The sequence below is a fragment of the Bactrocera neohumeralis genome, chromosome 5 (genome assembly GCF_024586455.1).
Source record: "Bactrocera neohumeralis isolate Rockhampton chromosome 5, APGP_CSIRO_Bneo_wtdbg2-racon-allhic-juicebox.fasta_v2, whole genome shotgun sequence".
Taxonomy (NCBI): domain Eukaryota; kingdom Metazoa; phylum Arthropoda; class Insecta; order Diptera; family Tephritidae; genus Bactrocera; species Bactrocera neohumeralis.
Window position 1 is genome coordinate 36,230,944 of NC_065922.1, and position 25,166 is coordinate 36,256,109.

General features: G+C 33.9%; 2 protein-coding genes across 9 annotated transcripts in view; one reads left to right on the forward strand and one right to left on the reverse strand.

The window, feature by feature from the left end:
• The window catches only part of LOC126759836 (neuroglian), a 153,749-nt gene extending 133,732 nt beyond the window's left edge, over window positions 1–20,017 (reverse strand). For 4 of the 8 annotated variants that reach the window (XR_007667094.1, XR_007667093.1, XM_050474986.1 and 1 more), the window contains exon 1: window positions 19,902–20,017. The gene's annotated coding sequence lies outside the window, so the exon portion shown is untranslated. The remainder of the gene's footprint in view (window positions 1–19,901) is intronic. The other 4 variants (XM_050474991.1, XM_050474987.1, XM_050474988.1 and 1 more) reach the window with 4 other exon arrangements.
• Window positions 20,018–20,860: 843 nt separating this feature from the next.
• Window positions 20,861–23,085, forward strand: LOC126758719 (adenosylhomocysteinase). The gene is made up of 6 exons (XM_050473081.1): window positions 20,861–20,950; window positions 21,040–21,087; window positions 21,219–21,409; window positions 21,695–21,810; window positions 21,893–22,118; window positions 22,188–23,085. The coding sequence occupies exons 2-6, from the start codon at window positions 21,066–21,068 to the stop codon at window positions 22,926–22,928; spliced, it is 1,296 nt and encodes a 431-aa protein (XP_050329038.1). The 5' UTR covers window positions 20,861–20,950; window positions 21,040–21,065; the 3' UTR covers window positions 22,929–23,085.
• The last annotated feature ends 2,081 nt before the right edge of the window (window positions 23,086–25,166 follow it).

The window sequence follows — 25,166 nt, forward strand, 5'->3', positions numbered from 1 at the left end:
ATTTTGCTGACCCGGCATCCAAACAGGTGCGGATGGAACTGAAACTTTAAACGCATTTTTCTCGAATCGATCTTTATCAAAACGATACCCATGATTTCTTAGGTTCTACTGGATCGATTTACCTGAAATTTGTAGAAAGTCTTCTTTATAGACTTGTCTATGTCTGAATCAATCCGCTATTTATTTTGCAGGCATTCACCAATTCATGAAAAGACATAGCCACCATTATTCTAAGTAGTACGTCGCGATTTCTACAATGGATAAAAATATCGAACAAAGAATTTTTCTCAAATTTTGTATTTCTACACAAATTTCGTGTGCGGAATCGTTGCGAATATTGGAAAAGGCTCTCGGCGATTCAGTTTTATCAAAAACACAAGCTTACGAGTGGTACAAAGCCTTCAAAGACGGCCGAAAAATCGTTGAAGACAGCCTCGTTCTGGACGACCTCTTCAAATAAATATTAAAAAAGTGAAGGATGTGGTGCTTGAAATTCTTCAGACAAGTGTTAGAGGGATGGCAAGGGAGCTCTATATCTCCCCCGAGACCGTTCGAATGATTATGATGAATATTTTGGGTATGAAACGTGTTCTTACTCGACTCGTTCCGATAAAGCTGAAGTTTTTTTTTGCAAAAAAAGTACGATTGTGACCGAATTTAAAGCAGAAAACGCATTGAATACCATTGCTCAACCACCGTATTCAACAGATTTGGCTTTGGGCTAAAGGCCATCCCAAAAAGTGTTCCGAAAAGTATTTCGAGGACAGGAAAAATCGTTGGCATAAGTGTATTACATCTGGTGGGGACTACTTTGAAGGCAGCAAAATAAATATTGATGAATAATTAAATATTTTGCGTACTATTTACAATTTCCGGGTACTTTTTAGTCACAATGTATATATTTTCGAGACCGCACTTCATCAACTACTAAATTTTGAAATTTTTATTTTATTTTTTGACGTTTTTCTGTATTTTTGTTATGTTAATAAATAACTAGTAAAAAATGGCTAGAAAATATGATTTGCCTTTTTTTCTACGACACTTCAAAAATTTCCCGAATATCATGCTTTAGACTAGAATACACCCTTAAGGGGGGAGCCTGCTTTAGAAGCTTCAAAAAATCGACCATTTTTTTTTTGCTTAAATCTCTTTAAAAATAATCTAAGAATACGTCCCCAAAGTTTTAGATGGGAATTCTAAATATTTTCAAAGCTATTAGGGAAATAGTGACCGACCGACCGATACATATCAGATACATATACATACATACATATGTATGAGCGGTTGGGCAGAAAGCGAAAACTTTGACGGGCGATTTCTCGGTTTTTCATTTTTACGATTTTTTTAATTCGCGGGCAAGATAGGAAAAAAAGTAAACGTCTTCTAGGTGTGAACCTAAAATACCTTAAGAAAGTTAACATTAATCCGGTTTTTAAACGATTTAAAGTAATTTTTTTTTAAATGCATTTTTTTTAATCTGCGAAAAATTGTTGAATTTTTCACTTTTTGTTGAACTTTTTTGGTTCACCTAGGAATTACACTATTGAAAATTAAAAATTTTCTTTGTTTTTTTGTTTCAGATGAAAATTGCGACCTGCATCTTGCCCGCCACACAGAAATTGCACACTCGAGGCGCCTTCGTAAATTTCTTCAAACATGAAGAATATCTAATGTATAATAATAAAAAAATTTGAGAAGACTCTTCAAATATATAAGAATAAATCCTAAAAGTTTCATTTAAATCAGACATTTCTTTCCTTTCCAAAAAAATTCTTGAAAATATAGATTTTTTGAAGCCTCTAAAGCAGGCTCCCCCCTTAAATACTGAAACATATTAGATATTACAAGTATTGCCTACATTTTGGCGCAAAGATAATTCCAATGGTTTTGAAGTTTACCGATCGTTACTACATGTTTCTTAAGCAGAACTAAGAATATACTATGCAAATTATAAGTGAATCATTAGTAGAGCTCTAACACAAATTAGAGAATAAATAAAAAATTTAATTCGAAAATTGACAACTCTGGTCGGAACAAATACTAGTATATGGATGAGTAAAGATTTCCTAAAATTTTCAATTCATATTAATTACTGAGTAATAAAGATCTTTAGATATTTCATAAACAAGAAACGCCCTCCCCAACTAAATACTATCGCATGCTTAAATCGCATTCATAAACTGCCAGATCGAGCAATATTTACTGTTACTTCAAAGTTTTCGGACAAAATTAAACTCGTATCGTATCGTATTAAAAAAGAAGAATAATATTCGTGCATGCGAATATGTTGAAAAAAAAACGGGAAATACAGAAATAAATAAAAATTAAAAATGACAGCCAAAACACGCCTCAGCGGGCTCATACACACTTACAAACCCACACATATATGTACATACATACATACATACATGCATATATACATACGTTGCATAGTCACACAAAACGTTAGTTAAGCGGCTTAGCCCGAGACGCTCCACAATTCTTAGTTGAGCGCGAAATTTCAAGAGTTATGAGTAATTTCGGAAATTCTAAGCAAACTGCTGAGCTCGACAGTGATCACCGCTTAAGTGCGTTAAACGGCCAGCAGCAGCAATGACAGCAAGATAGAGCGGCCGTTTAAAACGTCGCTGCGACTCATCTAAGCGTGGCTCCCGCCATCAATCTATGAGTTTATAGCGTTTGCTTGTGCATGCGGTTCGTAGGAGAGTTGTTCGGCGGCTACGCCCTGAGAACGCCAAGTTTTTTTTTTGGTGCTTTCGCCCGCCGTCTAAGGCCGCAAAGCGCTCGCCACCAAAAGTAAGCTGAGTAAGCGCACGTTGCCTAATTTAATTTATATGTTTGAAGCCGACGTTGGTTGGATATGTAAGTGAAGTGTGAGTGTATGTATGTATTTTCACATTTTCCCAATCTTTGACTTGGAAACAGTTGTGCTGTTACAGTGAAGAGTGTGTGTGCGAAGTGCCGTTATTATTCGGTCTCTTCTGTTACTAGTTTTCTATGTTTGACTGAAGTGTTGGCTCTTAATTGTTGAAAATGCGTTTGCATATACTTACACTCACACACATACACAAACATACATACATGCGTAACTTTAGTGTCGTTAATAGTAATGTGTTTCATATTATGGCGGCATTTATAATAATTTTCCACTCATAAGGTAACTAACTGTAATTAGTGAGGTAAACATTACCGTTTGACGTCGTAAACCCACATGCAAACAGACATAATTGTTCCTCTTGATGCATTTAGAAATTTATGTTGCTCAATATACACAAACATACATACATATGGTACGTATGGAAGTAACCACATGGCTTACATATCAGCTATGTCACCTTAGCATGCATAACTATACATAACATACATACATACATCACATGCAACAATAGTGAAATGTCTAACTATAAAAATGAGGTCTGAGTGGCAGGCGGCCGGCATGCATAACTTCCACTGTTGTTGACAGCATATACATAGATTGCTACGGTCGTAAATAGTGTATAAGTGCCAACATCAGGTTTAATGAACAACAGTGTCAATGCTCTGTTGCGTATGTTATTCACTTGCCACAATGAAACGCTTAATGAAAATACGCATTTCTTTCCTTTTCCTCGCTTCAAGTCAACATTGCGGCATGGCTGCATGGGCGCCCTTTTTACAAATAGTTTTCGCGCTTTTCTTTGCAAACAGTGAGACTTCATTAAGATTACTAAAGTTCTCATGAGTTTAATGTTAAGTTCTGAAGCGAGCAAGTTCTTAAGCGAGCGAATTATCAAGCGAGCCTTAAGCCTCAGAAATTCCTCGCACCATTCTATTGCCAAAATTTTGTTCACAAGTTCTAGTAGAGCATCCGGAAAATGAGGATTCTTAAATCGGCGTTTTTAAAACTTCATTCTCGAGTTTTCTGCTAAAGTAATCTAGAGGTTCTAGCCTATGTATGTACATTATTTTGGAAAACTGTCGAAGAGATCAGGTGATGGCTGCTCATTGTTCAAAGAAGATCATGCGTTAATTCTAGTTTAGAAATTCGAAATCGGTAATTTTTTTCATATTCCGATAGTTTAGATATTCAAAAATATCTTCCCAAAAAAGATACCAAAATTCAAATTATTTTCTTCCAATCAGCTATAATCATTCGATTTACTGAAAATTTGGCATGAATATTCTTTAAATATACTTTCTACATCATTAGACTGAGGAAGATAATTTTTGAGAGAGAAAAGCATAGTATGATGAAACCCATCGGAAACGAAAGATAAAATAACAAACGTTAACGGAAAAATAATTTACGGGCGATCGGAGATCGGGAAAAAGAATGGGAGGGGCGTAGTTGACTTTTTAATGCTTAAGGGATTACATGGGTTTACGAGTTTCAAAAAATAAAAATTTTTATTGACTTATTAAAATCTACAAACCTCTAGAATATTGTCCTAAATTTTCAAGTTGATCCGAGTAATAGTTTCGGAGATACAGCCTTGAAAAATTGTGCGCTCGAGGCTAGCTAGCCTAAGTACGCCGTCTTTAAACGTGTTTTTGAAGTCGGTTAGCAGGATTTCTTGATCTTCATGAAATTTTACACAGGTCTTTGAAATACAATTCTTAAAGACTTGGAAGAAGCATTTTTTTTTCGATTACAACTTAAAAAAAAATGTTGCGAAATTTTATTTTTTTTGTAAAAATGTCTGCCAAAAATCCAATTTTCAGGTTTTTTCCTACGTCCAAGTTCCAAGTTCTAAGTTAGGGTTATAATTAGAACACGTGTTTTTTCACTTTTGATGATTCTGTAAGGCTTCATCCTGTCAACGCAGACGCATCTTTTTTCCAAGGGGTCTCCGGAAATGGCGTCGCAATGGAAGAATTCAAAATATTTTTTTCCAAAAATTTCAAAATTTCAAATAACCAAGTTTTTGGCTTTTTTATGTTCATCTTGAACAAGAATTTTTCCGCTTTCACAAAATTTGGGGTAAGCTTACATACTTCCTTATGTTCCAAACACAATGTATTTATTTAAAAATTTACTTTTCCATCTTTATGCAATTTATTTTTTTTTTTTTGGGTAGGCTTTATGATTGCTGAAATCTCTTTTTTCTGATGGTAATAAACATTCATAGCTATTATAGTTTGCTCAGAAAGACAGTCAACAGATTTATTTAAGCAAATCAGAACACAGTATAGAAATAGATAGGAGATAGCAGACGCGATTTTCACATCATTTCTGGATCGACTCAACACATTTGGGTTAATATTTTGAGTATGAAACTTGTCAATGCTTAACTCGTACCAAAAGACCTGAATATTTTCCAACATCGAGTAGAGGTCGCAAAAAAGATTTTTGACTACGCAGCCCATATTCATCAAGCGTGTCACTACAGCTGATGATTATCAAAAACGTAACTACGAGTGGTACAAAGCCTTCAAAGGCGGTCAAGAGATCGTTGAAAACATGCCTCGTTCTGGCCGACCTTCGACCTCTTCAAATGATGAAAATATTAAAGAAATGAAGAACATGGTGCTTGAAAATCGTCAGACAAGTGTTAGAAAGATGGCAAGAAGGCTCGAGATCTCACGTGAGACCGTTCGAATGACTGAGCTCTTTTTGGATATGCTTGATCGTGCGAATTCCAACCCCACATTCATGGAGAGCATTATAACTGCCGTTGTGATATGGGTTTATGAGTTTGACATGCTAACAAGTCAAGAATCATCGGAATGGAACCCGTTTTCAGTCGATCGAAGAAATAAAAGAAAATTCGCGGAAGAAGCTGAAGGCCATAAAAGTGTTTCGAGGAGTGGAAAAATCATTGGCATAAGTGTGGTGGCGATTACTTTGAAGGCGACAAAATAAATATTGACGAATAATTAAACATTTTGCTTTTTATCGGCAACTTCATGGTATTTTTTGTCACAATATACATATGTGAAAATATATAGTTTTTTTTTGTCAGTCCGGGTCAATTTTGATCAGATGTTACATTGCTTCTACCTACATATATTTTTAGTTTTTTAGATTAAACAAAGTGTGGGCAGAAAAAATGTAGGAAGGTTTTTTTTTCATCTAATCATTAAACACTGAGTTATAAGAAAAAAGCTATAAATAAATATGAAAAATTTTGTTAGAAAAATAATTACTTTTAGTAGACGCAACAAAACTACCCCATCGACACAACCAATTAAACACAATAAATATAATCAAAACTATATGCCACAAAGAAACAACTTTACCATTGAAGAATAGAGTACCTGCGGTGCGTATAAAATAAATCAAGTGACACAATAGATTAAAACAAATAAAAAAACTAAATTTCACTCGAACTAAAGACTAACGAGTAATGGAATAAAAGCACGCCCGAGTCTAGGTGAAAGTTTGCTGAAGTATTAACAACTTCAACACCCTTTGCAGAGCGGTGAATGAATGCGAAACAAAAGCCCACAAGCCAACAACACATTCAGGCTAAGCATTTGCACAAGTTATATAATATGAAAAGTAATACAATAACTTTTGTTGAAAACTGCTTCATTGCACTTAGTAATTCAATTCAGGCGCACAGAAGTGTACTTCGGCAGCGGTGAGGACGGCAGCGGCGGCGGCGGTATAGTAAGTCACAACTGACATGCGAAGAGATGAGGACGAAGGAGGAGTAAGACTGGATTGGGGTAATAACAAGGCAGAATAATGAATTTGCATGTGAGTGCAGAAACTTCTAACCTACTTTTCGGAGCGAAAAAAAGAGAAAAACAAACGCACATACACATGCATATTATAACGAAATTACACGCTAGGCAACAAGCAAGCGGCACAAACTCAAGCTGCATTGCATGAACGAGCGAACGAACGAATGCAGTCAGCTAGAAAAGTGCGAAAATATAAGAAGCAAGAATGAAAAAAAGTAAAATTAAATAATAAAACTGCATGTAATTGCCAGCATGCCACGTAAAGTTGCAAGCATTGCACACACACACATCAGCTAATAGCAATGTTGCAAGCAAAGCGGTCGCTGGTGGTGGTGAGGAAATGCTGTTATTATTTTTTGTTGTTAGTGTAAATGTGGAAATTCTTTTTTTTTTGTTGTTAGTGTAAATGTGGCGCTAAGCGGCAGTTGCAAGAGGCGCCGAGGGACGATGGCGCGGCTGGCTTACCAATATAATTGCCAACTAACGGCAAAGCCCGTTTGCTAACCTGCTGCTCGCTGCACAAACCGGCCGGCACTTAAAAGTGCAATGCACTTAACGTTTGAGCGAGCGGACGCGCGGGCCGATTGCATAATGGCAGGCGTTTGCGTGGCGTTGGGGCGCAAAAACGCATCTGTATGTATGTATTGTGCATAGAATTGTGGCTTTCGGAGGGTTGCACTCAACAAACAGCAACAACAACGCCACTAAATAAATTATTGCAAGGTATGCACAGGTATAGAAAAAGTTTGCGCTACAACAAAAAACACCTGCAGCACAACTACGGCAATAAATACATGGAAAGTGCTGTGATGGCGAGAAGAAGTGGGCGTGGTTGCCCACTGTTAGTTAGGTAAATTTGTGTTTATGCTTTTTAAGGTTTAGTGAAATTGGGAAGAAGTTTTTGTGTAGGATTAAAGGAATGTGCTGCAGGGCGTATACGCAACCAAAGTTTTATGAAGGCAAGGAAATATTTGAATGCACAAGCTTAATTACGGAAAATCGCTAATTAAAATGAAAATTGGAAGAATTAAAGTAAATAGAATTAATTTAAAAAATATTTGAAATAATGTATAAAAATATAAAAAAATTAACTTTAAAAAAATATATACATACATATGTATGTATGTAGTATGTGCATATGTATGTATACGTAATAAATAAAATAAAATATTTAAGTTTATGTGTATATTTCGAAAATCAAAAAAAATGGAATAAAATTTTTTCACAAGACCAAATTGTGAATTGACCAAAATCAGGACTTACTGCTGTACGTAATTTAAGTACAAAAAAAAAAAACCAATAATATGTATACTCGTAGTATAACAATATCTGAAAACGTAACCATTTAACGGTTTGCATCTAACAGAAATGGTTTTGCTAGTTCTTTCTAGCCATGTTGTTTGACTTGGTTTTGATAAATCGGTTCATAGTATGACAGCTACAGTGAGCCGAACTGAACAATTTATTCCGGGATTCCAATGTTGTCTTAGAAAATACTCTGCGCCAAACCTCGTGAAGATATCTTGGCATATAAAACAGTTTTCCATACAAGGAATTTATTTTGGTCGATCAATTTGTACGGCAGCTATATTCTAACGTTGTCCGATACCTCTGATTCCAACAAGCGAGTAGTTTCTTGTGTAGAAAAGGGTGTATGCAAAATTTCAGAGCGATATCTCAAAAACTGAGTGACTATTTGCGTATATACAGAAAGACGGACAATCAAACTTCAAGGTATATATAATACAAATATAAAAAAAAATTAAAAAAAAAAAAAATAATAAAAATAAAAATAAAAAAATAATAAAAAAAAAAAAAAATAAAAATAAAAAATAATAAAAAAAATAAAAAAAAAAAAATAATAAAAAAAAAATAAAAAAAAAAAAAAAATAACAAAAAAATAAAAATAATAAAAAAAAAATAAAAATAAAATAAAAATAATAATAAAAAAAGTAAAAAAAAAAAATTAAAAAATTAAAAAAAAAAAAAAATAATAATAAAAAATTAAAAAAAATTTAAAAAAAAAATGTAAAAAAATAAAAAAAAAAAAAAAAAAATAATAAAAAATTAATAAAAAAAAAAAAAAAAAAAATAAAAAAAAAAAAAAAAAAAAAAAAAAAAAAAAAAAAATAAAAAAAAAAAAAAAAAAATTTCAAAAAAAATAAAAAAAAAAAAAAAAACGCAAAAAAAAAAAAAAAAAAAAAAAAAAAAAAAAAAAAAACTAAAAAATAAAATTTTGTATATTCATATATTTTAAATAAAAAATTAATTCACAAATACGTTAAAATAATTCAAAATATTTACCAATAATTTGTATAAAAACAAAAAAGATATATTTCTTTTTACTGTAACAATTTATGAATATACCACTCACCCCTGACAACCGTATCACCCAACTAATTGCACCCACTTTAAAAGCACTAAAGCTGCAAAATTACGCATTTAGCGCACGTTCAACCCCACCTCCGCCCCTGCCAGTAGTTAAGCAAACAAAGCAGTCATACTAAGCAAGCGCGAAGGGGAGGCTGGCACACAGCAGCTGGTTATTAGTCATTTACTATGGTTGGAAAATAAAATAAATGAAAGTGAAAATAATTTCTATTTTTGTGTAAGCAACCCTCCGGCTGACGTACATACACATGTACGTAGTAGACAGCGGCAACACGTTAACCTTCTAACATTTATTTACACACTTCCAATTGTTGGAATTGATAAGGTTGCTGTGGTTATTGCTATTGTTATTGTGTATAGCGCTGAGTATTGCATTTTATTATTAGTATTTTAATCACGCATTTGAACAAATAAATTAAAAGAAGACGCGCGCATAGAAATTGATTTTTAAAGAATGAAAGTACATAAACAAATATCAGTAAAAAAACAAAAACAAATAAATAAACCAAAATAAATAAATATTTACATTTTTGAATATTTGCATTTGGCTTTATGCTTTATGGCAAGGTACTCCTCTAAGTGAAGGACATCAACTATCTAACAGATGCTTAGCGATTTGAAATGACTGGCAACTCCTTCGCAATAAAGTCTTTATATATGTACATATTAAATACATATACATAAAAAACATTTATTATACACAAAATTCCTTTAGACTACAAAAAATTTATATCCGGTGAAATCGTAAAATCGTAGCGAGCAGCTGCAAAGCATTGTCCTTGAATATTTTTATGTATTCCATTATGAAAGTATATACTACATCGTTAACAAGGATATACATATAACTACAAATATACAAGTTATGTACCATATACACAGGTTATGTGTTCCCAATTTCAAACCAAAAGTGCGCACTCAAGCAGCAGAGAGCAAAGGATTCAGCATTAAGCATAAGTAAGGGCGAAAAAAGTGAATAAAACACGAATTAAAATCCTTTGACGTATTTACTGCTGTCACTGCTTGCCACCGCAGAGTTGGAGCACAAAGAAAGCAAAACGGTATTATCGATTTTTACTCCATGGATATACTATAAATACACACATACAAAGAAAAGGCAGCCGGTGCTGACGGCTTTATACGCTTAATGCTTATATTAAGTCTACATATACTACGAATATATTTATATTGCGTTGACAAAATTTTTTGCTGATTTTCTTTATATTTCCCTCAAATATTGCTAACCGGCGCTCCTTGCCCTTTACCTCAAGGCAAGCAAAAGTTGTCGCCCAGTAACGCCCTGTCGCCTGTTCGCCTCCACTTCGAAGTTTGTTGTGTACACGAATACGCACGAATACTTCAGCGCTATATTACCGCGCTATTTGTAGCCAAATATCTCTATATATATACATATAGTATCTGAAATCCATACTTTGTTTGCGTGTCCAATGCCGCCCGGCGCCTTTGACGCCACACCGGCATTAGTGGATGTTTGTTAGTTCATACATACATATATGTATATGTATTGAAAGTAAATGGATTTACCACGTATAGAAAGTGACATCATGCTAAGTTCTGCCACTCAAGTTGGCTCTCCACCCCACTTGTGCTGCCGTATGCTGCTCGCTTTTGTAGTTTATGCTCCCCCATAGCATTACTCTACCAACTTTGAGCTAATAAATACATATTATAAATGGCTCAGTTACTTGCTTCGACGGCTGATTTTTGATTTATGCCGTATCAATTTCATTTGTAGTGTATTAAATGCGGGCATTTTAATTTTGTGCATCGTACGTGATCTCATTGAATAGCTAAAAATTGAATTGTTCTTTATATTTTGAGTTATTTTCAAATTGAAATTTTAAATATTTTATTTGGTAAAATATTAAGAAAAAATAAGAAATAAGAAAAATATATACATATTTACAAAGTAGAAAATATTTAAAATTTTTATATAAAAAATGTTAAATAAATATAAAACAAATTAATTAAATAGTGTTAAAAGTTCATATGTATATATGTAGATTTCTTTATATATTAGGAAAAGGTGAAAGATGAGATTGATAACATCAACTTTGTTTCAGAAATTCAGAAAAAACGTATTTGTTAAGAAACTTTCGAATTTAAAAAAATTGTCGAAATCTTATAAAGTTGAACTCAAATTGCTTTCCTTCCGTAGAAGAGTGGGGAAAGGGGAGAGGTGGACAAGAACACAAGGATAACCGTATATATATATACGTATGGGTCCAAAGTAGATAACCGAGTAAAAAATAGTGTCTTTTCAGCAAAATTAGATACTAGAATCGCCTTCCGTCTACCAAAGTATTGCAGAGTCCCCCTTGTTTTGACAAAGAGTATACTCCCAACAAGGTACATAGATATTTATAATTACAAATTTTAGATTAGATTAGAAAGTAAGTGAGGATTGCACCGGGACCTAGGGTCTATTATGCCCTCTCCTAAGTCACAGCGTCTCAACTAGCCCCAGCAAATTGATAAGTTCCAATATACTACTAGGTGCTGCGCCTACAGACAGCTGTGCAGTCCATTAGCAGGTGTTCTGGTGTTTCAGACTCTAAGTCGCAGATAACCATCCGTTTTTAATTCACTAAAGTTTCAGAGGGTTTGATTGAAGATATTTAAAGAATGCCGAAACCTTTTAGTAGATCTAGCATGCTATTTCACGAGAGATCTGCAATGGGATCCAAGGTATTCCTGATAACTGTACAGCAGATGAACTAGCCAGAGCGGCCACGACCCTACAAATTAGACTCCGAAATAGAGGGTTACCTATAATATATACTTAATCGACAAACAAGTTATAAAAATGGCTGAGACTGGGTGGAATCAAACACTGAATTGTGCAACAAGCAGACAAACGGGGCATGAATGGAATATGGACGGCCTATGACGACTATTAAAATTGTGCTAAGAGTTCACTATCTAATAAGCAGACATGCCAGCAGACTGGGAACAACTACAATGAATGTTATAGAATCTGTCAGAAAGTATGAAAAAAGAAGAGCCTATAAAAATTCTATGCGAATGTAAAGCTTTGTATAGGAAAAAATCACAACTATGGGTCGAGGATTTCATGAAGATGTTTCGCAGTTTGCATAAATAAAACTTTCTGTACTGATGAGGTCCATCTGATGCAGGAGGTGGTTCAGAGAGGACATAATAAAGTAAGGAGATTTATATAGATATTAAATGAGGTTTTCACGTGACATAAGGTCTATTGTGCTCTCCCCTCTGTCCCGACGACTCACATAGCCCTAGCACATTGAAAAATACCATTGCTTTTGAGGCGATGTGAGCCCTATTCGGAAACCAATTCAAGGACCTTAATCCTGTGCCTGCAGACTGCTGAGCAGTCTATCAACAAGTGGTAGCAGCTTTCGGCAGTTTGCACAAGAGCCCATGTTGAATAAGTGCTTCTTGAGCCTATAATGGCCAGTATAAAATGCGACAACTAGCCGGAATTTGTTACTAGGGAGGTTTCAAACCGGCAGAGGTTGTAATATCCCATTACACACTTGGCCTGGCGGATGGCTGGGAGTTGTAGCCACTACTTTTACCTGCCAAATATTTCCTCCTGGTGGAGCCGCTCATTTATGCCATAAGGACGAACCGCGATACAGGGTTCTACCCCCACCATGCTAATGCATAGTAGGCAAGCTCATCAGCCAGTTCATTCCCGACTATACACTTGTGACGGATTTTGGTTCTGGTGGTTTCACAATGAGCCTACTGAAAGCCTAGATGTGTTGTCAGACATCCACTCTATCTACCTATATTTCAGAATATTTTCCGAAAATTTGGAGTTGATCCGGCAATTAGTTTCAGAGATTTCTACACAAAAATTTAAACACGTTTTTCTCGAATTGCTGTTTTCAGCGTCGGTGCGGAAAATTTATAGGAAACGGATGCATAAATTTTCCGAAGACCTTCAGTTATAAGAATATATATTTGTTAGATAAGATCGAAGGGATAAGATTTTAAATACAAATTTCTATTTCTATTAAATTTTGTGAATTTTATCACAAAAAAAATAGTTGGAAGCTGTCATTTTGTTCAAAATCAAAATATTGACATATAATATTATCTGTATTCATCTATGGTAATAAAAATAGTATTGAACATTGGATTTACATAAGATAATTTAAATCGGAAAAGTCTTTCTCACCACCAGACCCTTTTTGGGAGGTCCGCCTGAAAATTGGTTATGGAATCAAGAGAATCCAAAATTTTCCAAAATGAATCGCCGATTATTAAATTTCATTAAAGATAATTTTTTATTTAATTATTAAATATAGTCCTCCTTAAAAAAATCACATAAACAACTTTTCTGACTTGCAAGTGGATATAGCCCCTTAATGTAGATCTCACTATTTCTTTCTTTCTCTCCTTTCCTAATATCTTCAGTTGAAACATTCAATTATTTGCAATTTTTTGGTTTACATTTTTTTATTTCTATATAATAAACACATAAAACCTAAATAATCGTATTCGTCAGAAACAAACATACATACATATATGTATGTATATATTCGCATTTATTATCGGTCATCACGTTTTTATCCACTTATTTTGAGAAGATATCCAGCGCTACTGACTTTAACTAATCTTCAAAGCAGCTTAGGTGCAGAGTTAGTACTTTTACACTTATGTACATACACATTTACGTACATATGTATAAGTTTTATAAGTATTTGTATGTATAGTATACATATGTATTTATTACTTTCTTATGTGTATTTTCCGCTTTCAATGTTTCAATGTTAAATTTAATGTTATTTCTATTTACTTAGAAGAATAGCAAAACATAGACCACACTAGATAAATAGAATCTTAACTGACTTCATTGTATCCATAAATATATATGTTTGTATGTATAGAATAACCTATGTATTTTCATCTTCTTTAGCCGTCTAACAAGTTCTATTCGCTCTACCTTTATAATTTTAGTTATTATTCTTCTTCGTCGCTTTTGACTTCAGCATTCGTTCTTGTGCTTTTTGATTCATGTAAGCGAATTGAATTCAATTAAGTAACTAGAAGCATTACAGACGAATACATACATATATAAGATATATGTATGTCGTATATATCCGATTCTTTGCTGTTTGTCAGTCGGTCGACGACGCGACATGCTCGGTTGGTTGGTGCAAATTTAGCAACTGCAAATGTAGCAATAGAACGCTGCACAAAAGTCAGGCTTAAGCCAGACTTTTTACTTACACTTACGTACAAAAATGTATATACATACAAACATACATATGTATGAAGCTGTAAATATGTTTTACTGCACATGCTCATACCATTACTCATAATAATTTTAAGCTTGCATTTATTCTTGGTTTATTACTATATTTCTCAGTGTATGGCGATGTAAATGTGTACATACATACATACATACATATTGGTATTCATTTTATTACACTTGCGGTTTTTGTTACTCATTTTAGTACTGCTAACTGTTTGTGGTTGCCGCTAAAGATGATGAAGTCAGTGTTGAGACTTCCAGTGGCGCATGCAATCAGCAACAGTATCGACAGTTCTATGATGGTTGCTGTTGCTGCTTTTAGCCTTGTGATTCATTATTACGAAGCAGTGTAATGATTAAAAAAAGCTGAGTTCAAGCGCTACTTTTGAATTTGTGATTTTAGAACGCACAAATTTGGTTCGATGGTGTTACTCATGTACAATTTTATATGAATTATAATTATTATTCTAAAAGAAACATTGCCTCCTTTTATATTTTTATTTTCTGAAAAAAATACATACTTCGGAAAAAATTATTTGTCACCCAAGTCAGTTTCATATTAAAAAATATTGTTAGCTGTGAGGAAAACATATGAGAGAATTCCAAGTGTACCGTCTGATCAAATTTGACCCGGACTAGTCCATTTAAACTGCGTGCGAAAACAGATGCAGTAAACAATTTTTTCTTAGATTGATACAATTCAAAAAAGATCGAGTGATTTCCATATGCCAATTTATGTGTGCTTAGCAGTTCTTTGTTTACGACACTATTTTTACCATAGAACATTTTTTGACCAGCAAGCAATTTTGTATTACCAACGGATTCGCGGGTACGGAATCGTTGAAAATGTTACAAAAGTGTTTTGGGGAATCTACTTGGGAACGAAAGTATTTGAGTGTCGGAAATTATACAGTGAGGATCATGAAGTCATCGAAAACTTTGCTCACACGAGTCCTCAATCCACCTCTATTAATGACGATAACTTCGAAAGAGTTATGATTGAAAATCGTCGTGTTGGTATCAGAGAGATACATAGATGAGGATCTGAACATCACTTATACATACATATATCAATTCAACACATTTTGGTTAATGTTTTGGGTACGAAGCGTATCAACGTTGGACTCATACCTAAATACCTGAATCTTTTGCAAAAACGACGTTGAGTACAAGGCGGAAAAGTGATGCTTGACAACGTAGCCGAGGACTCTGATTTAATCAAACGCATTATTTCTGAAGAATAAACGAAAATTTGTCGAATTATCTAGCGAATGGCGCTCAAAAAATTGGCCAAAACCGAAAAAAAGAACAATTCGCTGAAAGCACTGAAGGCCATCCCAGCCGAGGCATATACATAACTAGTGTATGGAAAATTGAATAAAGCGTTGCCATGATTGTTTTTTTTTTTTTTGTCAGTCCGGGTCAAATTTGATCAGATGATACTTATCATACCAAATAACAAAAAACTCATTATTCTTGTAACAGATATTCGATCGCGACTGTGAACCTTACGACCTTTTAATTATCGTATATTATTCTGACGCATGGGATAAATAGAGAAAGGACTCGGTTACCCATCAAAATGTCTCCAATTTAGGTACTTCAACTATTTTACCATAACATACATACATATATTGCCATAGAAACTATCACTGAAACGATAATCTTGACTTTCGTAAGATGAAAAATAAAAAAATGTTACTAGAATTTATACTGTTTCCAACATAGCCGAGTCTAAGTAACCTAAACGGACGAGTATTTGTGTCTGTACACAAAGTAAAGTAAGGTAAGGTTCACAGCAATCTTTAAAATTATTTGTGAAATGTTTTCCGCCGCCACAAACAACAAAAACAATCAAAAATTTTAATCCGACAAAGGAGTATCGAAACAGGGGAATTACCTGGAACTATTGAGGAATGATTAAAACTAAAATCGGGTCTACGTAACCAGAACGGACCCGGATTTTTTATCCGGTCGAGAACTGTCAACCCGGCAGAATTCTGCCGCTACGCGATACGCTCAAAAATAAAACATTACTTGTTTCAGAAAACGAAATTAAAAACCTAGCCAGATTCTTAGAAATTTTTGTGAAGGAAATTTAAAGTGTCTACAACTCACCGAAAAATTATAGCCAACCCAAGGACAACAGAAAAACACGACAGCACTGCAGCCGAACAAAAAACATTTTTACAACTGCGAAGACCAGCACATAGCACATGGGAGCTTTATTAAGTAAGCAAGCGAGCGGACAAAAATTAAGCAACTGAAAGTCTAACAAAATGACGTAATCCGCCAGTGCCTCCAACGCCAAAACTCACATACACACACACGCAAGCAGACTGCGGCACGCAAACGCGGGTGTTAAACAAGCTGTGGCAAAGCGCGCGGCCCAGTGCGTGTGCTAGCGGCTGACGAAAAATAAAAGTTGCGGCACGAAACGACCGCAAAACCTCAAAATCTACAGAATTGTACGAATAAAATTGTACAACAAAAGCAACAAATACATGCATTCATAAATAATCCGAACAAAAACAAATTAATGAGACAACAACAAAAGAGACAAACGCAAAAGAGAAGACAACACAAATAGCGAGAATGATATGAAACTAAAAACTAAAGCAAAGAATACTCAAACGACGGTGAATAAATAATGGCTTAAATTGACAAATACATTATATAGAAACCGAATAAAATACTTATGCTTTGTATATGTATGTATGTACATATGTATGCATGTGTGTATATAAAAATAAAATAAAGTGGCGAATAAGTAGATTCGCAGCGAGATGTGTGGATCAAGAATCTTTCGAGTATCTTATGGTATGAACAAACACATTTTTGTCTGTATTTTATACATACATATTTACTCATGTCGCTATTCTTATAAATATAGACAATACGAACAAATATATTTTTGTATGATTTCTTTTGTCATTCAAGTCAAGTGGACGATTATTTTGAATGAATACGAAATGCTAGAAAAATACTCGGTGAAAAATGTAAAATTTAATTTTTTTTTAATTTTATGTGAACTCAAATTATATGTATGTATGTATGCATGTATTTATATATCTTAGTATTTAAATAAACAATTTCGAAAAAATACTTCGAAAATGTAGAAACAAGCGGACACAACTTCCATTAAACATTGAATAGAAACATCGAGTTTAAAAAATAAAATAAAATAATGTAAATAACAAAATAGCAGCTGCCGCAGCCACTGACACAAAGGGCTCGATTTTACGTATGTATGTATGTTTGTATGTACAGATGAACTGCTGATTGGCGACTGTCAGTTTGCATTGTTTTCGCAATAATGATTTAGGGTGGAAAAATAAGAGCAAACAAAAATAATGGAATTCACTTCAAATATACAAAACAGACTTACGTGACTATGTTTGAAACTGACAAACAATTTGGCATAAATGTACACATGTACATACATACATACATATGAAAGTAGATCATGCAAAGAATCAACTGTCAAACGAATAAGCAAAGCTAAGGAACAAACTGTCAGATAAAATCAAACCTATAAAGCAAATAAACATTGACATAGAAAAGTGCACACAATGCACTGGCGATATCATGGGAATTGTACCACTGTGCTTGACAGGTCAACCCGAGCAGACAATAAACACATATGGTACATATCTTTTGATTTTTCGCAATTTATGTATTGTTATTTGAGCAGAAATGATAAAATTGTATTTTTTATGATATTATTAATGTGGATTTTTAATTATTATTAAAATTCTATATTGTTTGGGTCTAATTCTGACCAAATTATGCAAAAAAAACTTCTGAGTTGAGGGGATAATGAAAAAAAAAACATTACGAGAATTAAAATAAAAAAATATACGAAAATTGCCAACAAACTAATTCTTTCTACGAAATAAAGTTGAAAACTTAAAATAAATGGTTTATAGAATTTGTATATATTATGATTTGTATTTGGGTATAAAAAGTTTTGCTTAGCAATAAATAATAATTTAAAAAATAACTGACCATCAAATAGAATATCCTCTGGAGAAGCTAACCCAACAATTCGATCTAAACTAATAAAAACTTAAAGAAGGTTCCAAGGACTGGCATACCAAAAGTGACAAAGAATTCTGCTCTTACCAATGTTAATATAGACCTAACCAATATTTAAATTCAACAACATATTATTTGTATTAGAATGCTACAAATTAATATATACATATTTCATACAAAATAAATTAATATAAGCATTTAATTTAATTTTTTAATAAAAAAAACGCAAAAAAGGTAAAACAAATCGACAATAATAGTGAAGTTCAAAACTGACGTCATCAACCTACCAAATAGTATGCGGTTACTCCCTTTTTGTTTGGCTACTAAGCAATGGCTTACGAAAAGTTAGCATTTCCACTAGTACAGCTTGGCATATTCATTTATCAACCAATCTGCTTCACATATCTATACCTCTTCAACCAATTTGAATTTCAAATCATAACATTTCGAAACTTGACCAATACAAAATTAACATTTTTAAGAGAGCGCGCGCGCAACTGTATCGGTCAGAGTCTAGGTTTATTTGGCAACACTGGCAACGTGCTGCCCCACCTATTCAACGTGCTAAAGAGCGCTAGTAGTAAAGGCAGTCGCCGCAGCAGTCAAAATAACCGTGGCAGTGACGCCAGCGTCGGCGTCAATGTTGAAACCTGTTTTTGTTTTCGTTTCTATTGCCGCGTACTCTGTTTTCGCACGAAAATTATATGTAGGGTGTTGTTGTCATTGTTGTTGCAACGCTAGCTCTCTCGAATGTCTAATAAAGTAACCGTTGTTGCTATTGCTCTATTGTTTTATTTTTAAAAAATTTTGTTGTAGTCGTTGCTGTGTATCCAATAACTATGTCTTATTACTTGTTGCCACAACCACCACTACCAACAACAAAATATAATATTAGCCAACTTTGTGCATTAATTTGTTTCATTATCCGAGTACAATTTGTGCTATGAAAATCGAATTTATTGTTCTTTTGTACATTTATTACTATTGCACGTCAGCATATTTTTTTCATTTAGAACAAACGCAACAAGGCAACACATAAAGAAATGAAAAAACGGCGACATTTTCGCATTGACGATTCTGAATGCTTGCAACAGCCATTAGTTTTGGGCATACTTTTTTGACCTCGCTTCTACACCAACACTAACACAACTGCGCGCAATTATAAATATTATATTTTATTTCATAAAATCAAATTAATATCCATATTTAACGTAAATATAATAGCAAAATAAGTCATTTACCCGAAAATTTGCTAATATTCAACAATGATTGACGGCTGCTCACATATCCTTCGTAGTGTATAATTTGTTGTTTTTCTTTCTGGCTAAAACGAAAGCTTTCTTTTCGGCAGCGAAGATACACACAAAACTGCTATTTCCAAGTGTATTGTTATATTCACAAATTCACACTTTGTTCCTAAACACATTTGCTTAATTAATTCACAGAACTTTACTTCAATTCACTGCACTTTAATTTTGACTATTTAATTTGTTAATAGTTGAAAATGCCAAGCACACTTAAAAAAATGTTAACCATTTACCACTATTAGCAGAGAATTTTATAAAAGCAGCTCAGCCAGCACTAATTACACTCACGCTCAATAAAATTTTTCACGTCTCGTCAATTCGGCTTCTCGCGCACAACTGTGAAACCAGGGATGAGCAAATTGTGCTCGCATATTCCAATTCGTTGCGCATGAAAAAAGTACTTTCCTGGCAAAACGGCAATACTGGAGTTTCGGAGTGGTGAGTATTTTAATATGGTAGATGTGTGAACCGGCTATAAAGAATAAAATGATTTTGAGGTAAAACAAAAACATTTTACCATTTCATAAAATAATTGCATATAGAAGCAGCGTGAATAAGATAATAAATAATATTATTGTGACATTTGTTTAAACTACAACCCAGTTGCTATTCACCATTCTTCAGTCCAACATTCCAATTGGATTCAATTGGAAATCAAGCATTGCCATATTTGGCTACTCTGCGAATTGAAATTGTACAGATATTTATATAATAAAAGAAATAAAGAAATCAAAATTTTTCAAAAGCCGTTACATGATTTCACGAAGTCTATATAATTATTAGCTGTAGCTACAAGTATATCAGTATATTAATACGTTATACTGTCCATATGAAGTCAACATTTTCTACATGATATGTAACGCTCTGAACAACAGAGCGCGACAGACTGCGAGCGACATCTGTCAAATATTAAAATACACGTTCTTATGGACACAGTTATGTAGTTGCGTAGCTGTCTCAATAACTGCGTCCATAAGAATATGTGTTTTGTTAGTATGCTTCACTTATGAAGTGGACGTTTTATATTCGTCAACACATATTTTTTTAAATTTCTTTATTATATTATATATTCATGTTATATAAAAAATGTTTATTTATTTGTTAATATAAAAATGTTTTATATTAAATAACCTGGCTCATTTATACCAGTTTTTTGTTTATATTTGAGAAGCAGATGCAACCCTGCTCGTTTATTTATAGTAAACGCGTGCTGGGTTTCTTGCAAAAGACAAACTGTTCAAAAATTCACTTTTTCCTCCATCTCCATTCGTGCCGGTTGCAAGTAAGTTCTTGGATTTTCGTGCATTTAACTATATTTTGTAAATTGTAGTTGTAAATTTGATTAAAGTATTAACTAAACATTTGTTATAGGTCTTACTCAAACAACGTATTTTAAAATGAAGCCACAATACAAAGTTGGTAAGTATGGGATGTAGGTTAAGTTTCGCGGTTAGTTATCAGCTGTTGCATTAAATTGGACAGAAGTGGAATTTATAAATCTTACTATAAAACACAAGAAAAGCTAATATTCCCAAATTAATTAATTTCAGCTGACATTAGTCTTGCTGAATGGGGACGCAAAGCCATCATCATCGCTGAGAATGAGATGCCCGGTCTGATGGCCATTCGCAAGAAGTATGGGCCACAAAAGGTGCTGAAGGGTGCGCGTATTGCTGGCTGTCTCCATATGACAGTACAAACCGCGGTATTAATAGAAACACTCACGGAATTGGGCGCAGAAGTAAGTTAAACTATATTTTGGGAGGAAGACCTCAACCGGAAATCTTAAAATGCTTATCACTAATGTTTTTGTTCTCTAAGTGTGCAAGTCAATTGTCAAACAGGCTCATACATTATGCATATCGTAGATAAGAATCTCACGTATGTGATTAGTAATTTCTAAGTATGCTTTTGTTGATTATCTGTTGAGGCCAAGAGTTCAAAGCGATGCTACGTTAATAGTTTTGTTTGTTGTCGCCATACGGGACCAATTCATTAGATACATTATTTATTTTTTTGTTTTCAGGTTCAGTGGTCAAGCTGTAATATATTCAGTACCCAAGATCATGCTGCTGCAGCTATTGCCAAGACGGGAGTCCCAGTCTATGCATGGAAAGGTGAAACCGATGAAGAATACTTATGGTGAGGCAATATTAAAAATAACGAAGAAATCTGTAATATTTATTTTAACTAATAACTTTTGCTAAATTTTTCAAATTTTCAGGTGCATTGAACAGACCTTAGTGTTCTCAGATGGTCAACCCTTGAACTTGATTCTTGATGATGGTGGTGATTTGACTAACTTGGTGCATGAAAAATTCCCACAATACCTGAAGGACATTAAGGGTTTGAGCGAAGAAACAACAACTGGTGTACACAATTTGTATAAAATGGTGAAGGAGGGACGTCTCGGTGTGCCAGCCATCAATGTCAACGATTCGGTGACCAAGGTTAGTATTTTTTTCAGATGAAACAATGTTTTTTTTTTTATAAAAATTATTACTCTTCTACACTTGCAGAGCAAATTCGATAATCTGTATGGTTGTCGCGAGTCGCTAATTGATGGTATTAAACGTGCCACCGATGTGATGATTGCTGGCAAAGTGTGCTGTGTTGCCGGTTATGGTGATGTGGGCAAAGGTTGTGCCCAAGCGCTGCGTGGTTTCGGCGGACGCGTTATTGTTACCGAAATCGATCCCATCATTGCTTTGCAAGCGGCTATGGAAGGTTATGAAGTGACCACCATGGAGGAGGCCTGCAAAGAAGCCACCATCTTCGTAACAACAACTGGTTGCAAGGACATCATTACTGGCGCACATTTCGAACACATGCCCGACGATGCGATCGTTTGTAACATTGGTCATTTCGATTGTGAAATCGATGTCGCCTGGTTGAATGCCAATGCCAAGGAGAAGATTAATGTCAAACCACAAGTCGATCGTTATACTCTTTCCAACGGCAACCATATTATTCTCTTGGCTGAAGGACGCTTGGTCAATTTGGGCTGCGCGCATGGTCATCCCAGCTTCGTGATGTCCAACTCGTTTAGTAATCAAGTGCTGGCACAAATCGAGTTGTGGACCAAGGCCGACAAATACAACGTAGATGTACATATGTTGCCGAAAATACTCGATGAAGAGGTCGCCAGTCTACATTTGGAGAAATTGGGCGTGAAGCTAACCAAATTGAGTGACGAGCAATCCAAATACTTGGGTGTGCCCAAAACTGGTCCATTCAAACCCGATCACTACAGATACTAGAAAATACATTGCTTCCACATAATAGAGGTATACATATTAACGCGGAGGATCGAATTTTTTTTTTTTATAATAATTCGTTCTGTTGTAATTTGAGTTACTAAGCATTTATATTAATGAAATAAAGTGTACGAGAGATATGTTGATGACAGTCACGTAATTGATAAGAGATTTTAATTTTAATTTTTTACTACAACATCTAGCGTTGCTTGTTATAGTTGTGTTTTAGAAATGGAAACACGTCATTATCGCTTTAATTTCTTGTTCAAAACAGAAATTTGGAAAAGCACGCAATCACATATGTATGTATGCTTATACCGTAGGAATATAGTATGTATAGACAACCACAATTACGGAAACTATTGTATACAAAATCCCGCCAGACTATGTAAAAGTCAAGTAAATATTTACATATTTGTGTAGTTCATTCATTGTTGAGTATTTGCCGCTTCATCACTAAGATAACATGGCTTTAACAATCTACATTTGGGTTTCTAGAATTTGGAATCTCTTTTCCTCTCATTGAATATTAAACAAATATTGGAAAACAGTTGAATATGCTTGTCGTTAAAAATTAATTGTGATCTCTAATATGTTAATACTTTTTTTATTTAATATTGGATTTGTCTATATATGTATGTATGTATGCCCATCTTATTTTGCCACATTCAATCAGCAGCGCCTAAATATATGCAACATTGTGCGATTAGTATTGCATGCCGCATGTCCGGTTCTCTGTTTATATGGTATACATATTTACTGCCATATTTAAAAAATTGGAAATTAAAAAACCAAAAACCTGGATATTTGAACTTTTCACATTAATTTTAAGGTTACGTCGAAAAGGAGTTTATACAAATGTTATAGACTTTGCCATTATCTACAAAATTGTAATACAACTTTTTCCCAAAGGGTTCGTAGTTTTGCCGTAAATTGAAATATAAGGCAACCGTAAGAGGACCTTCGATAAAAGTTCTCTGGCGGTGGGGGAGATTTTACTGTTTAAAATAACCTTAATACAAAAAACAAAAATAATTATTATTACTATAGATAAATACCGGTAATGATTGAAGGATTTGTCAAAAATTTGATATTAAACAATATGGTGATTCCCAAAAACATTTTGTTTCTGTTTTTTTGCGAAAAAATACTCTTTAGAGTGGCTTAAAAATTTTAAATTATTATCTTTTCGACTTAAGGAAGTATTTTTGATTCTAGATGAACCAATAGTGAGTAATGTTGTCCTCGACAATGCTGAACGCGATGGAAGATCAGGTTACAATGGCTGAGTTTTCGGAACTTTTAAATACAATTTCACAAAATATTTTATTAAATATGATATTTTGATAGACTGAACTGTTTAATTAAAATATATGTTTGTACATATGTATAAAATATCCGAAAAAATACACTTTTTAATTTCTGAAACTCACCTAACACCTTAAAAGGATATCAAGTTATCTCCTAACCTGCCGATTTACGTAGCATATTTGTTGTGGATTATAAAATATGCAAATTATAAAAATATTAACTGCATACACTCCACGAAAGCTCTTTTCAATTTGCAAACAGCGAAAAAGCTCACCAAAGGAAATCAATAAGGAACAGCAAGGTTGCGTGCGCAGCTTACAAATTTATGGGTACACACCTGAAAGGAGTCTCATATCAAAATTGGTGAGAAAACACTTACCGTATATTAGAAATCACTGCGCATCCAATGCTGTCGTTTGCTTTTTCTTTATTTTTCAATAACACTAATAACTTTCTAAGCTCTCCATTTTGCAAACGCACGGCGACCACTCACTACACTTACACTTACACACTTTCCTAACGAACCTATAATTGCACACTTTTCCAACAAATCTATAGGAAAACACTGCACTCTCATTTATTTCACTTATCTACACACTACCGATCACTTAATTTACGAATTTGAAACAAAAACTTTTATATTTTTCGCTATTTGCCACAATAATCAAATTTCATCACACGCGCACGGAATTTTATACGGAACTGACTAAATGGCGGCGGATCATGTCAAAGCACAGCGTTGCACTTCCCATGGGAAACTGGAAATTATTCCATTCACTATGAGAAGTGAATTATTTTGCAACTTTAGTGAGAGCGTAAATATGAAAACTAGGTGGCGCTGGAATTAAATTATTATCAAAATATAATAAACGATTTATCAAGTTTCCATTATATTTATTTATATTTTGAAATAAAATTATATATGTATAT

Coding starts and splice junctions, on each gene's coding strand:
- LOC126758719 (XM_050473081.1), top strand. CDS start 21,066: ATGAAGCCACAATACAAAGTTG. Junction 21,088..21,218: donor GAAGCCACAATACAAAGTTG/GTAAGTATGGGA, acceptor AATTAATTTCAG/CTGACATTAGTCTTGCTGAA. Junction 21,410..21,694: donor TCACGGAATTGGGCGCAGAA/GTAAGTTAAACT, acceptor TTTTGTTTTCAG/GTTCAGTGGTCAAGCTGTAA.